This window comes from Mytilus californianus, unplaced genomic scaffold, assembly GCF_021869535.1.
Source record: "Mytilus californianus isolate M0D057914Y unplaced genomic scaffold, xbMytCali1.0.p SCAF_7, whole genome shotgun sequence".
In the NCBI taxonomy this organism is placed as follows: domain Eukaryota; kingdom Metazoa; phylum Mollusca; class Bivalvia; order Mytilida; family Mytilidae; genus Mytilus; species Mytilus californianus.
In genome coordinates this window covers 64,390,786-64,409,680 of record NW_026262723.1, presented here as the reverse complement: position 1 = coordinate 64,409,680, position 18,895 = coordinate 64,390,786, and the positions used below count along the sequence as shown (strand labels likewise).

At 32.5% G+C, this 18,895-nt stretch overlaps 1 protein-coding gene across 1 annotated transcript in view; it reads left to right on the top strand.

Annotated features, from left to right (window-relative positions):
* The first annotated feature begins 3,237 nt into the window (after positions 1-3,237).
* LOC127707582 (inhibitor of nuclear factor kappa-B kinase subunit alpha-like) overlaps positions 3,238-18,895 on the top strand; it is a 42,694-nt gene continuing 27,036 nt past the window's right edge. The window contains exons 1-6 of the mRNA XM_052212178.1: positions 3,238-3,312; positions 5,870-5,967; positions 8,145-8,357; positions 10,496-10,654; positions 11,632-11,721; positions 17,853-17,977. Coding sequence (XP_052068138.1) covers positions 5,872-5,967; positions 8,145-8,357; positions 10,496-10,654; positions 11,632-11,721; positions 17,853-17,977 — 683 coding nt within the window. The 5' untranslated portion in view covers positions 3,238-3,312; positions 5,870-5,871. The remainder of the gene's footprint in view (positions 3,313-5,869; positions 5,968-8,144; positions 8,358-10,495; positions 10,655-11,631; positions 11,722-17,852; positions 17,978-18,895) is intronic.

Sequence of the window (18,895 nt, the reverse complement as noted above, 5' to 3'; positions counted from 1 at the left end):
GGATTGAACTAAGGTGCTCCTGCATGAAGGGTATGCAGTGTCTGTTTGAATAATAGAAGACTCGTGCATATGTTCGTTTCAAAGACATATATAGAACAATACTATTGATTTCAACCCAAAAGGTGGTCTTGATTTAACGTTACTTTAGCTTACGCATATCTTTGAAGAACTTTTAACAACGCTTTATCTTTTGTTTGGAGAATTTGGTTTGTTGGTAGCTAGATCTTTGATAATCTCTGTAGACGATTTAGACCTTGGCATATTGAATAGTAACCTTGCTGTTGTTAAGAATTATGAATATAACACAAGGAGATGTGGTAAGATTACCAATGAGACAACTATCCGCCAGAGAGCAAATAATGTTGAAGTAAGCAACTATAGGTTACCGTCCGGCTATCAAAATGAGAAAGAGAAAACCAACAGCTTGATTTATGTACAAAACGACAATCGAAAAATAAATATGATATACAGCAATTAACAAACGACAACCACTGAATTACAGGCTCCTGACTTAGGACAAGCACATACATAATGTGGCAGGGTAAAACATGTCATTGGGCGCCTAACCCTCCCACTTACATAGGAAAGTTAAATAACAGCACAATATAAGAACAAATAATAAAAATCAGTTGAAAAGGGCTTGGCTCATCAGATCGATACAAAGCAAAATATAAACAACTAACAAAAAAAAAAAAAAAAAAAAACACTAAAAACACAAAGTACAGATCTGAGAATACTCGTGGTTACTGAAAGCATGTTCAAATTCAATAGTAACTATAAAAAAAAATTATGTATCCAAGACAAAATATCTATCAGTATACTTCCAATGGATCTAGTGTAAAGACATAATAAACCGTCTAGGAAAAGATAAGTTTAACTTGTGTAATGCCAAGATATTCGTATTGGCAGAATGTAGAACCTTAAGTGTTAACAACTATATATAGTCACTTTTGTCGTATTTTTACTTTCTGAAGTTTTTTTTATTTTTGTGTCGCAGGGTTTCTGTTTCACTTGTACCAAAAAAACTCCTTTGGATCATATTACATGTAATATATAAACTTAGAAGTCAGAGGAAACTTTAACCTTAGTGGAGACCAAAGGAGTACTGAAACGACTTGGTCTGATGCACTTCTCGACATAAAGCAGAGATTGGATCAGACTTGCAGTCTATGGAGCAGAAATTAAATCAAAGTGCTCGGGTTGTCGGTTCAAACTACATATAGCTAGCATAAAATGCGTTTTGATAACGCCCAACGCTCAGTTTCTATACATGTACAACAATAAAAAGATCTAAAAATTGCAATATTCAAACTATCTTCACTTGAATAAAACAGCGTATTCTAACTTCTTAAATTACAGTATTATTATACTTGATTTAATTCGCGACTTTTAAATATTTGTGGGAAGAAAAAAAGGACTTTGCTAAACACATTAAAGATACCATAAAAGTCATATTAATGTAGTTTACAGCGTATAATTTTTTTAGAGGAATTATATACTATTTTATCAAAATTAATGAACAATGAACCTGCAACATCATTATAGTATGTCCCGTTAGTCCCAGAATGGAGTATTATCAGCGCGGTAACAAAAATAACAGTCATCTAAAAGCTGCATAAAACAAGCTATTTCCTGTTTTTCCTTCCAATTATTATGAAAATTTGACAATAAGACTTGGTTTAAGAAAAAAATCCCATACATTTGTAAGTCGTTATGACTACAAGCAAATATACACATAATGCATACATCTCTGTAATACTCAGTCTCACACTAATTCTATCAATCATAATTAAGTTAACTCATTTTCATTCAGTTATATAAAGTTCTTTTAGATATCAATTAAAGGAAATGTTATGTTTACGTCAATGAGACAGCACCTCAACGATACAAAGCCGAAAGACATTCAGAGATCAACATACGGTCTTCATTAAAATACTAATCTCTATAACCAATGAATCTTAAAATGTTGGTAACAACAGAACCCTTAAAAATCGGATATCAACAACACATTCCTGAAATGATTTTAAAAAACTTCAATATATAGAAAATGACAACAACTGGCGAGGTTCCTGACATGGGACAGGCACATGAACATGTGGCGGTAATTAACTAGATTTTTCAGTAACCAACAATCTCTCAATTTTATTCACGATCAGTGGTACAACAATAGGTACATACAAGGACATTATACTTATAAAATTCTGGACAGGAAAATCCCAAAACTCTTTAATAATTGTATAACCGATTGCAAAATAAAAGTAACTTCAACCAAACAAAGAACAAATAATAGCTTAATTGATATCAAAGATTTCTAAGAAGATCAAACTACATAGTAACGAGCTGATTTAAAATTATAACGTTCTACACTCTAATATGGGTGGATGATTAAAATTAATTAACTCAGCAGATAGTAGAAATTAAAGAACAGAGCTGCTTTCATTTGAAATATTCATAAAAAAAAAACTTGAGACTGAAATCAATTGATCAAAATTACTTTAGTATCCTATCCTATGATAAGCTGAGTCTGGTTTCTAAAACTTTCGTACGTCCGGAATATAGAAATGTTCCACTATATTTATTCACAGGCGCTTGGTGGCATTGACCCCCCTTTTTTATTTTCCATTTTTTTTAATGTCTATTATTACTTCCTATTATCCTATTATTGAATATACGGTGATTTGCCAAAAATATGGGTCATAATTTTGCGAGATTTTATATAAAATTGACCCTGCTTTTTAATGACATCCTATATTAAAATGCATTTATGTTTGATAACTGTATATTATTGATTTGGAGTAGGATCTGCATATCATATATAAATAGATCTATGCTATTGAAAATCTTACATTATTAATGGTCAATTATGATATTAAATTTTATCAATTCATTTGAAAATTCACCTTTCAAATAAGTTCCCAAATGAACCCCGGAAATTTATCTCCTGATTTGATCTTCAGTAACGTTTTGACGTCATTTTATCTATTTTAAATATTGTATATATTATAAAGTATAGGTCATTCTTTCTTAAATATTTATATAACTATTGGTACTGAATTTTAGTGAATGTTATATTAAAATGGGTACGTTTTTCTAGACAAAAAATGACACACCCCTACCAAAAATATATCGAAGTTACCCCCGTGAGAAACTGTGTCCGGCAAAGTTTGGTAGATGAAAATACCGGAAATGAACTATTCCTTTACCGTGTTTTAACCAAATTTATAATCGCCATTGGCAGGAAGTAAAAATTTCCAAGAATGTGATGGTGAAATGAAACAAGCAATATTTCTTCCAACAATGAATTTATCACAGGTTTTTATTTACAAAACAACACATAATATTAGAACTTTTATCAACATAATTTAATCCAAACTAAATTGATGTTGTCCTTAATATTTTTGAGGTTACATTTCTCGTAAAACTGAAAATATTTTTGTTTACAATTATCCAATTTTCAGGTTCATCACAATTTTACCAAATATCCTTCCCAATGCCAGTCCTGCTATCATCCCAAGACTTGCATATCAACCTGAGACAATATGAAGGGGTCTGGTATTGGTCAACAGATAGTCATAGGACTGTCTTTCAATAATGTGTCACATTCAGCTAAACTACATGCATCCTCTAGTCTAAGTCTTTTCTCCATAAAAATTTCCATAGTTTACACAAAGTCTTTTTAAAATCCCCATTGACTATGATGTTTGTTGTCTCTCACTTCTGTTCATTTTATTGTACAGAGATAGAACATCTACTTTCAATTTGCTCGATTTTTTTGCTGATATATGTAAATTTTGCTAATTTGGGTGTTACATGGTGATTTGTAAGAATCTTTTTTTACTAACTTCTAACCGCTGAATATCTCATGACTGACACTGCACATGAGATAGTTTTTCATAGTTCACTTGTTTATATTCCTTTGAACATGTTGAATATCATTCTGAGGCTTCCCAATTAATAGTAGACTTCTTCCAATTCTTCACAATGATGCAGCCACAGGCCATAAATAAACTTATTTTGGAAAATTTTGTTTAAATTCTATTGATCTGTATTAGAAACTCTTACAGGCCTAATAAACATTTTACTACTAGCCTGGCCTGGTTGGCATATGGCCAAGCGATAAAGCCTGCAATTGACAGTCCATACATGAATTTTTGATTTTTGGCAGAAAAAAACATGGAATAAGCCTTAGCAGCACCTTAATTAACTGAAAGGCCATGTATCAAACTATCTCTAACTAGCTTATTCCATCCACTTTGCTATTTTTGTTATGACAAACACCTTTTTCAGTTGTTTTTTGTGATTTGGGGTTATTTTAACACTCTAAAGTGTTTTAGAATGAGTTACAAATATTTTCAACTTCTTCATGATGGAAAATAGGTTTTGCCATGAAAATACTGTAAACAATCACACAGGACATGCAAGTTTTTTGCCTGAATTCTCTTGGAGAAAAGGTGCATGAGGATTATGTACCTATATGGATAATACTAATTTATACACAGCCTATTTCGGTACAATTAATTGGTAGGAGTCGTAAGAAATATGTGCTACATAATGTTATTTTACAATTTCTAATTGAAACATGACTGAAAATACCACTATTTTGGCGAGCTAGTTTGTCACATGGTCATTTTCCAGTTGACCGATTTTAAGTCACACAGTCTGGTACCATTGAAAAAAAGACAACTGAAAAAAAATCTGGCAACGTTTCAATTTAATTAAGTTACTGCAATATTTTCATCCTTGGTGTCTTCAAAATAATCTACAAAACCTTGACAAATGCTTTATTTTATAATAAGGATAATAATTGAGACAATGCCTTATGTAACCTATACCAATCTTTTGTATTGTATCATGTCATACGTGTCTCTGTAGGTATATAGAAAATAGATAAAACAAACAGAATATTGTCAAAACCATGTGGGATTTCAAAATATATCTGCGTTTCCGATAAGCCAAACAACATTGATATTCTTTTAGCATGTTTAGACATATTTGAAATTCTGATCTGAAATTTATTTATGAAATTGAATGAACTTGTCAAATTTAATTTTGGTTATTTAATGATGAATTGTTGAATTGATATCTAATAAAAACTTCTACACCACTACTGAATGGAATTATGAAATACGAAGAGATAAAAGCATTAATTATGAAAATACTTTTCTCATGTTTATAAAAAGCTTTAAAAGATTTGTATATGTGTATGGTGGCATCAATGTTAAATTTTTCTATTGGTTTAGGTCTCCATATAAAATGTAGGAATAAATAACCTCTTGTTTCAAAGTTCCATAGAGATTATTTTTGAAACCAGTTGTATGTACAACTAAAATACATCTAAAAACCCTGCTTGATATTAGGAAAAGTTTGGTAAAATACACATTTGATCAATATATTTTCCAACACTGTGCTGATTATGTCTGCTCGGCTTATATAAATTGTATTTGTACAAGTATTTCATCTTTCTGGTTTGGCAAAACAACATTTTCAAATGTTACTGTATTTGTGCAAGTGACCAAGTTTGAATAAAGATATTTTTGAAATCATTAAAAAAGGAATGTTTGTTGGTTCACTTTACCCAACATTTTATAAATGATCTAGATAGACTCTACTCTGCAATTTTGTTGAAAGTTAAACAAGTTTCATGTGGAATTTATATTTATTATCATATGATTATGTATGGAAGTTTGGTGACAATCAATGTAAATGTAGTATGTCCATGACTTTATTTAATGGTGATCAGATTTCTTATTTAGTCTTAAGGTTTATGTTTACTTTGTACATGTATTACAATACATTTTAAATGCCAAAAAATGCAGAATATAATATTACAGGTATTTATGTTACTCAAGTTTAACACATTTTTTCACAGATATGAGTGCCACTTTAGGTGGTGAAAAAGGAGGATGGAAGGAAGAAAGACTTCTGGGGTCTGGAGGTTTTGGAGCTGTACATCTGTGGAAGCATAAGGTAATACAATAAGAGCTAACAGTATAAAGTGATGTAAGGTCTTGTGGTTTTGGATTATAAAAATAAGGAGATGTGGTATGAGTCCCAAAGAGACAACTATGATGTATATCCATTAGAGTTAAAATGAAGTGGATTTAAGCAATTATAGTCCACAGTACAGAAAGGAGGGTACATTGTAGTAAAATACATACCAGTCAGATTGAACCTGAAGCTGAATTTGAAATCTTCGTATTTCATAATTCCATTCAGTAGTGGTGTAGAAGTTTTTATTAGATATCAATTCAACAATTCATCATTAAATAACCAAAATTAAATTTGACAAGTTCATTCAATTTCATATATAAATTTCAGATCAGAATTTCAGTATGTCCAGTGCACGATGTAGTGACGATTTCACCGATATTGTCAACTTCGTTCATGATTTTATACCTGCTCGCAACATTGTCTACATCGTCCCCTTTCCTGTCTACATCATTGACATCGCCGACATCGTGATGACATCGTCTACATCGTCCCCTTTTCCTGTCTACATCGTTGACATCACCGACATCGTCTACATCGTCCACCTTTCCTGTCTACATCGTTGACATCGCCAACATCGTGACGACATCCTCTACATCGTTTTTCTTGCTGTCTAAATTGTTGACATCGCCGATATCGCGATGTTGACGACATCGTCTACGTCGTCCCCCTTCTCTGTCAACATCGTTGACATTGCTGACATTGCGAAGTTGACAACATTGTTACAAGATCGTCTACCTCTTCCTACTTGCTGTCTACATTGTTTACAAAGCTGATATTACTGTGTTAGTTATACGATACACTCAGTATATGTTTCATAATTGGCATTGTACAACTTCGTATTTTGTCTTTTTAGTTTATGAAACTATAACTCTAGACCTATTTTAATGGAAAAGGAATGCCGGAAAAAAGTCTAAATTGGCAATTTCGAGTACAGATCTTTTCTAAATGTATCCTTAGCTAGCTTTCAGTAAGTGCAAGCTATATTTTTTAAAAAGCCCTTTTTGTATTTTATGTTTAATTGTCATGTGTCGTTTCCTGTTTGGGTTGGATACATTAAGGATGTATTTTTACTGTGGGTACTTTTTGTATATTCTTTTTCATCTCTGACCAGGCAGAGGGGGGTGGTTTGGATCCAACAAAACTCAGTTAAACTCCACCCCATTTATATGCGCCTGTGCTAAGTCAGGAGTGTTTTGGTCATTGATGTGTTATTGTCTTATTAAACCTTTTAGTTTTAAATTAGATACTTAGATATTTGCTCTTGGGTTTGATTCTTCTTGTTTTGTTTGGGGACATCCAGATCTGGCTGCCTGTAAGTGGGAAGTTCATACTCCATTGGTGTCTACTTGATAATCATGACATGTCATAGATCATGCATTCCAAGATGATGAAACGATATCGACAAGGTTGTACACTATCGTGTTGACATTGTCTACTTCGCGATATCGTCAATGTCAACGATGTAGACAAGAGTATGAAACGATATAGACAATGTTGTACAATATCGTGTCGACATTGTCTACTTTGCGATATCGTCAATTTCAACGATGTAGACAGGAGTATGAAACGATATATACAACGTTGTACTACATCGTGTCGACATTGTCTACTTCGCGACATCGTCAGTGTCAACGATGTAGACAAGAGTATGAAACGATATCGACAACGTTGTACAATATCGTGTCAACGTTGTCTACTTCGCAATATCGTCAATGTCAATGATGTAGACAAGAGTATGAAACGATATCGACAACGTTGTACAATATTGTGTCGACATTGTCTTCTTTGCGATGTCGACAATATCGGTACTACTTTGTACACTGGACATGAATGAAAATATGGGTGGAAAGAACAGAAAAAAAATCAACAGGGACTATTGTATCTTAAAACATAGAAGAAGTGGTTGTTTCTACCTTAAAAAGACCATCATTTTTCAAATGCGTAATGACATACGAATTGTTGAATGAAATAATTTTAGCTAAAGTTTATTTTCATATTCCTTATTACCAAGTTGTGAGTTATATTTGACAGCTAAAATTATTATATTACAACTAGATAACAACTATATATGAAGTATTTTTCAGAAAAGATAATCTTATACTATCAGGATTTTTTAAAACAATATATATTAAAATTCTTAAAATTTTTGTCAGAATGGAGAATACATAGCACTGAAAAGATGTAGGGTCCAGAATGAGATGACAGCTCGCCACAGACAAAGATGGGCACTTGAAGTGAATATTATGAAAAAACTGGTCCATCCGAATGTGATAGGTGCTAGAGATGTTCCCCCTGAGTTAGATGTTGGTCCAGAAGATCTTCCATTACTAGCCATGGAGTACTGCTCTGGTGGAGATTTGAGAAAGGTTTGATCATTATACAGTTCTGTATCATTTGTATATGGGATAGTTTGAATGCTCTGACAGGATCCCATTAAACCGTTTTGATTGTATTGATTGAAGAATTTTTGGTACTTCATTTCATTTTTGTTATTTGAAATATAAATTTATTGATTATGCCAGTTTCATGGAGAGATAGAAATGCAGACCATTTCATACCTAGTTCAATTAACTGATAGACAAATAACTATCTGTCCATACATCCATTTAAAATGACACATTAGTGTTCTCCCCAGGATTTTTTTAAGGCGCAAAATTCAAGGGCGCGTAACTCTTTTTTTAGAGTGAACGTTTGTGATCTGAAGCAATAAGTCATAAATCATGACATGCAATATGAATTATAATGCTTTGTGTTATGTGTTTAATAATGCAGAGTATAAAATCATTTATGAATTACAAGAATATATATATGAAATAAATTGATTTTAAACACAAAAGTTATTTATATTCAGTCAATTAAAGAAGTCAAAATATAAATATTCATCTCTACTCTCTGCTCCTTCTAGGGATATTGTTTCAAGATAGTGTTATTTTGTTGGACAGTCTGTTCCTCAACTTTGTCTTTATCCTCTTCAGGGTTAAAAATTAAACCCCCACTCACAATAACTTTTGCTTATACCCCCTTTAACATTTCTAAGCCATGAAAACTCAGTCAGCCACTTGTCATTGAAACCAGAAACATGCTGCTTGCTTTTATCAATTGCTAAAACTTGAGCTTGGTTGGGATAAGGAGAAGCAATGAAATCTGCTTATAATAACAGTGTAGACAGAGGTGTATTCCCCTTTTCATTAGAAGTCATTGGTCTGAAAAAAACTTCTACTTCCATCATCTACCTTTTGCTTATAATTCACCCCTTTGTTATTTGCAGAGAACATGTTCATTCAGAATTAATAAAATCGAATATGGTTAAGATATTTGGTATACAACTTTTTTTTATAAATGAACAGAGCTGACTAGTTTCCGTAGTTTCACATTACGCTTCCGTGCGTATTATTGTTTAATCCTATCTTTGGCAGATAGATATTATAAACGAAACTTTACAAATTCGTTAAAGTAAAAACCATTGAAATTATTTACCAGTGACATTATACAGAAGCTGCGGCAATTCTGTACCCGTGTTGATTTGTCACATATATTTCCCGACGCACGGATTCAAGATCGATGTTCAATGATAATTTTATTTCTAAAAATATGACAGTTTCTGACGAATTTACCTTGCAAGCAACATTTTTTCACTTTCTATTAAAGTAAATCACTCCTCGTTATCTTTAATCAAACTTTATTTTAATTTTTTCAACAACTAATACTTTCATTTATAGTTTTCATCGTAAATATCTTTAGCAATGTGTATTCAAATTTATCATGTGTATTCAACACGTTCATTGGTCGTGTTTAAATAGATTCTTCTTCTCAACCAATGAAAAAATTCGTTATATAAATGGTCAAGTGATCACACACACGATGTGTAAATACAATGTATTTGCGATCTATTTCTTCAATTTCTGCACTGAAGTTTTTAAAATTTTTAATTTTCTTCAAAAAATATCTATCTTCTTGATGATCATTTACGCTATTACCTGATAACATAATCCGATAAGGCTGAGATAAGCGTGGCTCAGGTAAAACTAATTATCAGTTATTGCGTAACACTGACCAACCCATCAGCGGTGATCAGTAACTTGACAATATTAACCAACATTTATAATGAAAATGTGAAAATTAACACGCTGCGGGATCAAGTATTAAGGGACAGCGGCCAATTAAGACGCTGCGGGATCTACAAAAATATTATGAAGGCACTGCGGCACCGCAGCGTCATATCGGCCTGGGGAGAACACTGCACATTCAAGAACACATTGACAAAAGATATTCAGTTTATGCAGAATGACAAAACCAGTTTTTGAAGTAAAAAAAGTAAAGGGTAACAATAAAAGTAATTTTTGCTGCTCAAATAACAACACTTACTGGTAACCTCTATAGAGGTATTGTATATTATTTTTGGAGAAATTTACTTAAAGGCAGTAAAATAAAAACATGAATTCACATCAGGATCAAATCTATGCATATAAATGAAATCAGTATGTCAGAACTCTTTGTTTTGTAGATTTTAAACAAGCCAGAGAGTTGTTGTGGCCTTAAAGAGTATGAAGTGAGGTGTTTAGTGAAGGATATTGCTTCAGCAGTGGAATATCTACATAGTAAACGTATCATACATAGAGATCTGAAACCAGAAAATATTGTTCTACAACCTACAGAAGATAGGGTACTTATTACAAAAGCTTGAAATGTTTGAAAATAGAGAGTAATGGGGGTCTTTCAAATGTTTCATTTAAGTGTCATTAAACAAATTAATAATTAAGGGGAGCTAACTCTGTAATTTGCTATCATTTTAACCAAAAGTTATCTAGATATATATGAATTACCAGACATGCAGAAACGAAAGAACTACCATTTCTTACTCAGGATGAGGGTAGCTTCAAAATAGAATGGATAGGTTGGCAGGTTTTTTTTCTGCCATGTTTTGAAATTCTAAATTGCCTGATTCTTACAAAGGCTGGCTCTTCAATGCAAAATTAATCAAAGAAAAAAATACTGATTTTACTTCTTTATAAAAAACACTTTTTTTTAATTAACCTGTATCACAGGTACTCAGGACCAAAACTCTGAAAAAATGTATAAAGACATGAATAATGTTGGATTTAGGATCTGCAAATGGCACTAGGCACACAATTGTCAAGCATTAATTTTTGAAATGACCTTTTCTGTATGTTTGTTTCTAGTTCAGGCTCTTTGAAAAGGCAACATTTAAACAATAGAAAACAATTTCCATAAAAAAGGGATTTTTTTCATCGCATTTTCTGTAAAGATGTTGGGTTGCCTTTTCATAGATTTCCACATTTAATGTGTTACTTGAATATATTTACTTAAAAATATATATGATTTAAAAAAATCATTTTTGATTCACAGCATCTATACAGCTATGAACCCATTATTATTTACATATAGTACAACAATTATTTCATGTTATTTCAGGCTAAATGGTAGTTATTATCTATCAAAAACTGTATGAAGGTCAGCTTTGATTACCTCCTTCTCTCTCTCTCAATAAAAGTGTCATATAGGCTTCAGTATCATGAATTTTTATTATTGCTGAAGTTGTGTTATAAAAATATAACTTTCATAGGAGTACTTACATTGTATGTTTCAAGTATACTGAACAATTTACTGCTTCTTTTTCAGATTATATACAAACTGATAGATTTAGGATATGCCAAAGAGCTGGACCAGGGTAGTGTTTGTACATCATTTGTGGGCACATTGCAATATTTAGTAAGTCACATAAAAATATGATGTTAGCAGATTTGTATTGATGTCAGTTCTATGTAATATATATATACAACGCAAAATAAGCAACAAATCTATATGGCTGAGGTGAATGAGAGCAAGGAATAAGATAGATCACTGATCACTCAAACTGGAGTAAATATAAAATGCTATGTCAGGACACAAGATCTCTTCTTTTATAGTCACTCTATCATGGTTTCATCTAACCATCTTAAACACTACGTCCATGTTCAAGACAAAATGGCAGACAATCGCACTTCAGCATCCCCATCGCACCTCAGAGTCCTACATATATATATCAGCAAACTAAAATGATATGTACTGATGGTAAATATACCATATAAGGTCACTGACATACTGTGTACTAATTATTTCCTACAAACTATCTGACTTTTGCAACAAAACAAGAGTATATATTACTAACCTTGAACATTAAAAAGGATGCCATCTTATATCAAGAAATGTTTAGAACACTAATTCTTGTAAATGACCCTCAGCTAATTAACATTTACAGCAGGTGTAATAAGTTGTGATTACAGATAATCCGCTTATCGTGATTACAGATAATCCGCTTATCGTGATCACAGATGATCCGCTTATCGACATCGGATGGGTCATTAATCCCTTAATTAAACTTCATAATTGACCATGGTAATAATTTTTCTCATTAAATTCGATCAGCATTTCAATTTCAATATTTCTCAAAAGATGACAATTTGCGTTTCGTTTATCTGTAGATCATCTGTTGTTATGATGTCAAATATTTTTTTTTTAAATTGATCTTTTAAACTAGTTTTAATCCAGAAGAAAGTAAAAACAATGTTTGACTGTACCTTTCATTGAATATCTATATCCAAATTAAATTAATTAAAGCTGTAATCCATGATCACAAATTGAATGCTTTATTTACATTTGTTGAAAGCCATGGGCTTTTTGGCGGGAAAATTCGGAAAACCCCTTTAACAAGAAACAGTAACATTTCATTGTTATTTATAGACAGTAAGAATTTCATTTTGATTAACTGCTAAGATTATTTCATTAAAGATGAATACTTTCTTGGGGTGAAACTGATAATACTTTAATACCAGTGGCGGATCCAGAACTTTTCATAAGGGGGGGCCGCTGACTGATCTAAGGGGGGGCCCGCTCCAGTCATGCTTCAGTGATTCCCTATACAATCAACCAAATTTTTCCCATGAAAGGGGGGGCCCGGGCCCCCCAGGGCCTTCCCTCCCCCCCCCCTTGGATCCGCCTATGAATACATCTAGGGGAGTGTAAAATGGAAAAGGGGGGTGGGGCTTTTTTATATATTTTTATACGACCACAAAAATTAAAAATTTTTGGTCGTATATTGGTATGACGTTGGCGTCGTCGTCGTCGTCGTCGTCGTCGTCGTCGTCGTCCGGCGTCGTCCGAAGACACATTGGTTTTCGCACTCTAACTTTAGTTTAAGTGAATGGATCTCCATGAAATTTTACCATAAGGTTCAATACCACGAAAGGAAGGTTGGGATTGATTTTGGGGGTTATGGTACCAACAGTTAAGGAATTAGGGGCCAAAAAGGAGCCAAAAATAAGCATTTTGTAACTTTCAGACAATAACTTGTGTGTAAGTGTATGGATCTCTCTGACATTGTACCACAAGGTTCCATATCACAAAGGGAAGGCTGTAATTGATTTTGGGGGTAATTGCCTCAAAATTTTAGGAATAAGGGGCCAAAAAAGGGGCAAAAAAACAAGCATTTTTCTAGTTTCATGACAATAACTTGTGTGTAAGTGTTTGGATATTTCTGAAATTGTACTACAAGGTTTCATATCACAAAGGGAAAGCTGGAATTGAGTTCGGGGGTAATTGCCTGAAACATTTAGGAATTGGGGGCCAAAAAGGGGCCAAAAATAAGCATTTTTCTAGTTTCAAGATAATAACTTGTGTTCAAGTGTATGGATCTCTCTGAAATTGTACTGCAAGGTACCATACCACAAAGGGAAGGCTGGGATTGAGTTTGGGGGTGATGAATCATAAGGGGGTTCAAAAAATTTGGGGGGTGGGATTTTTTTTTTTTTCTTTTTTTTTCTTTTTTTCCTTTTTTTTTTCTTTTAAAATTTTCCATTTTAAGTTGGTTATTTCTGATTTATATTTAAAAGCAAATAATAATGATATTGTAGGAGATACACACCAAACAGGATGTGTAAATTTTTATATAATAAGTATTGTGCAATAGCAAGAAATTTTCAATTGCACAGTATAGCACAATAGCAAGAAATCTTCAATTGCACAGTATTGCGCAATAGCAAGAAATCTTCAATTGCACAGTATTGCGCAATAGCAAGAAATATCCAATAGCACAATATTGCGCAATAGCAAGAAATTGTCAATTGTACAGTATTGCGCAATAGCAAGAAATATTCAATTGCACAGTATTGTGCAAAAGAAGATACTTCTTATAAATTGCTTATTTCTTGATCAATTTCAATGGGGTTTTATTCTTGAATTCTTGGGGTTCTTTAATATGCTGAATCTAACCGTGTATTATGTTTTTGGATTTTGGGCCCCGTTTTTAAATTGGTCCACATTGAGGTCCAAAGGGTCCAAAATTTAACTTTGTTTGATTTCATCAAGAATTGAATTATTGGGGTTCTTTGATATTCCGAATCTAACCGTGTATTTAGATTCTTAATTTTTGGTTCCGTTTTCAAATTGGAGTACATTAAGGTCCAAAGGGTCCAAAATTAAACTTAGTTTGATTTTAACAAAAATTGAATGTTTAGTGTTCTTTGATATGCTGAATCTAAACATGTATTTAGATTTTTGATTATGGGCCCAGTTTTCAAGTTGGTCCAAATCGGGGTCCAAAATTAAACTTTGTTTGATTTCAACAAAAATTGAATATATGGGGTTCTTTGATATGCTGAATCTAACCATGTATTTAGATTTTTGGGCCCCGTTATCAACTTTGTCCACATTGAGGTCAAAAGGGTCCAAAATTAAACTTTGTTTGATTTCATCGAAAATTGAATTTTTGGGGTTCTTTGATATGCTGAATCTAACCATGTATTTAGATTTTGTATATTGGACCATAATATGTGAATGTCCAATTTAAAATTTTTAAGTTCTTAGACCACATTCATTCTGTGTCAGAAACCTATGCTGTGTCAAATATTTAATCACAATCCAAATTCAGAGCTGTATCAAGCTTGAATGTTGTGTCCATACTTGCCCCAACTGTTCAGGGTTCGACCTCTGCGGTCGTATCAAGCTGCGCCCTGCGGAGCATTTTATTTTTTTATATAATATTACAAATATAAGTTTACCAGTCTGAAAAGACATGGTTAAATGGATTTTAATTCTGAAAAACTCAATGTGGTTTATTAATTCCTTTATTATTTCTATCATAATCAGAAACAAGCTACATGTATTAGGCATTTCAAACATATTTAATTGCCTTTATAAGAACATTTAAGACTACACTAGTACTGTATTAATAAGTATGTACCTGTAGTAAAAATACCCTGGTAGGGCCTTAAAATTTCTACTGGGCCCTTGGAAAAAAGTTTTGGGATCCAGGTTGGCCCCTGGAGAAAATGTTAGGTATTGTTCCTGACTGTTTTGCAGATTTATGTGTAGTTTAATAACTGACATATGCACAATTCATTTCACTAATGAAATAAACATAATTCTACAAAATGCTGCTGCGCTCTGCATTGCAACTTAACCTTAGACCCACCATGCATCAAAAATTTTCTAGGGATGACTGAGCTAGTAATATACATGTTTTATAATGTATGTCGGTCCTTGGTCCCTTTAATACTGTTACCCAAAATAAGGTTGATTTTCATTTAGCGTAAAAGTGACTAAACCGCCCTCAAAACTCCTAGCTGAAACCCCTGCAGTTTACATAAGACAATGTTTGACAAGCCCTTTTTGAAATATCAATCATCGCGCTAAAGTGCCCTTTTCATGATTAGCTCCCTGCCCTTTTGAAATCCTAGCTGGAACACTGTATTATAATACAACATATAATCATAAAAAGAAGAAAAACTAAAAAAAAGAATGAAAATTTTTTAGTATAAATCAGGGCTTCCAAAACGGTCATATATTCCGGACTTGACCGAAACTTTCATAAAAAGACCGGCTGCTCTCAGCCTCAAACGGTCAAATAGAATTGGTGTGCCACATTTTGTTATTCAAGGCATTTTCATGAAACGGTCATTTCAATTTTTACCAACTATTGATCGATAAAAATGTCCGTTTGGGGCTTTGGGCATGTCCGTTTGGGCATTTTAGTTTATAATTGTGGCAATCTATTTCACAAAGATATTTCGGTCATAATTGGGTTTAATAAAACAGAAGCAGCATATTTCAGATACTTTGAAGTGTCTCAGTTAGTCTAATCCTCTGGGTACATAAATGTACGGCTTGGTCTTTAGCTTGTGTACATCAATAAAAGGTAGAAAAAACACGTTTTCTTTTATTTAAATAACAACAAGCTGTCAAACAATTATCCCTTGAATAAGTTATATTGAAGCCATAAATCATTCACTGATTACAGGTTTGTTACCTTTGATGAGGTGTCCTTAGCTTATCTTTATCAATAGAATTAATGATGCATAACAATGTACATAAAGGTAATCCGGTAAACGAGGTCAAACATGTAAGCGTGTATGGAACAACATCCTATTTAATTACGCTTTATAGATATTATTTTAAATGAGTATTCAGTTTTAAAAGTATCCTGATATTTAAAAGTTATTCTTCAAATAAGGATATTTATAAATGAATAAGTATGATATATATTATTTTATTTAACACAGTACATCGTGTTAAATACTGGGGTACTCTCAAGGGGAAAATTTACTAAAATATATAGGAAAAACCAATGGACAAATTTCAGTCAATAAATGATTTAACTAAGTTAAATGGTGCCGTGATCACTTCTAAATTATATCAAGAGAACAATGCCTGCTCCGAATTTATTCAGACAATTTCCGATGTTATAGAGAAAGAGGTGATGTCCGACGTAAAGTTAAGTCCCGCCGTGGGAATTATGATCGACTAAGGTGTAGTCTAGGTATTGACGCTTTAGATCAACTTATGAGGATAAGCTTAGTAGGTGTAGATGTTAAAGACTTTGACCCTGTTCCTGCTATCCGCAAATGGCAATCCGTTCGTAACCGCCATGTTTATCAGAACAATGCATTTAGCAAGCTCATGAATGTAAAATCTTTAATTAGACTAAATGAACTCTAATCTTGTGCTGTGATCTGTGCTTCTTTTCAATGTGCTCATTGTAATATTTATTGCGTGTGTTTGTCAGCATTGTGCTCTTCTGACATTTTATTGTTGTTATATGCTTACATAAAATATCATGTTGTTATTCATTAAATTATTTATCAACTGAGTATGTTTTTATTTATTCCTTATTTTCTAAATCAGGTTGGGAAATTGTACAAAGAAAAATGTTATCACTGTTCAGTAGATTTTACACGGTTTAAAACAATATCCTTCATCGGGCCTCCTCAATGTTATCTATAAATACCGCATCAGTTGTAAAAGTCACGTGGTCAGGTAATCAATACACAAAAAGAAAAGTATCACGTGTATTGATGATCAAGTTGTACTGCAATTAAAGCCAACATCAACAGTTTCAAATAAGATGGCCTTAATTTACAAAGTGTTAAGTACTCACAGAGAGAAGATAGATTATATAAACAGAAACAAAAACATGAGAACAGTCAGGTACTGAAGCTGATTGATGCAATGATGGTTACTGTATTACGATACACAGAAAAATGACACAATACCGAGGATAATATTTTATTTATTTTTAGAATGAAGAAAACAAAACAGTTATAAATAATTTTATTGCATATAACACTACTAATTATTTAGACACATATATCAATTTATGCATCCTCTCAGTTACATTTAAGTATACAGCTGATCATTGACCGTCAAAAATATTTCTTTGAAAAATGTCCGGCTGTCGTCAGGAAATTTTGGAAGCCCTGGTATAAATGCAAAAAGTGAATAAAATAACTATATCAAGCCTATCACACATAAAATTATACTGATATATTGACATAAGATTAACTCAAATGTACAATTATATTTTGCAGGCTCCAGAATTATTTGCTAGTCAAAAGTACACCTGTACAGTGGATTACTGGTCATTTGGTACAGTTGTGTTTGAATGTATAACTGGTGTTCGACCATTTTTGCCACAATCACCACCTGTTCAATGGTATGTTGTAAGATGAAATATTACTGAAATTTATGTTTTATCTAAATGCCATGGTATTTTGAAATTTAAGGTTAAGTTTCAATAGGTTTGTGTCATTAAAGAACAATTCTAATGATATGAATAAAAAGAGTTATTTTAAATACCAATATATGTTAATGAAGGAAATTAAAGCATTTGGTTTTTCTGGTACATTAAAGCAACATTTTTAAAAAGTAATAAAATTTTGCCCAAAACATTTTAAAATTATTTTAGGTCAAACATTTCCCCTTTTAAAATCAGTCATTAATTGTCAAATTCTTGAAGAAATAAATATAAAATGACAGAGAGATATCTAAAAATAAGATAGTTCTTGAAAATATATAGAAAAATATTGATTTTCATACATGTAGTTAACCTTAACCATATATTCATTGAAAAATGTTGTGTTGAGAATTGACTATGCTACAATAGTACACATGGTCAATGGTAATCACAACATTATTTTGATTATTATACTGACTCATTGTAACCTAACCAATATAAAAATAATACTCACCTCTCCTTTTAATTATATTCATGTGTCATTGTCATAATTATTACAAGCAGATGGGGGGCCTTGGTGGCCGAGTGGTCTAAGTAGTCTAACTACTGTATCACTAACCTGTCAACACTGAGGTTGTGAGTTTTAATCCCGCACGTGGGATCCGATCTTACTTGACTTTGATTGTCAGTTTAAACACCTATCAATCAATCAATCAATCCAAGCAGATGACAATGGTAATGTATATTTTAATTCAAAGGTACTGCATTCATTTACTAATGCGCTTTGAAGATGTAGACATCAATTGTGCTAAGCTGTGCCTACTCACATGTACATACTATGGACTAATAACAACAGCTGTACTGACAATTACACAACAGTATGCTTTTCCCAAAATA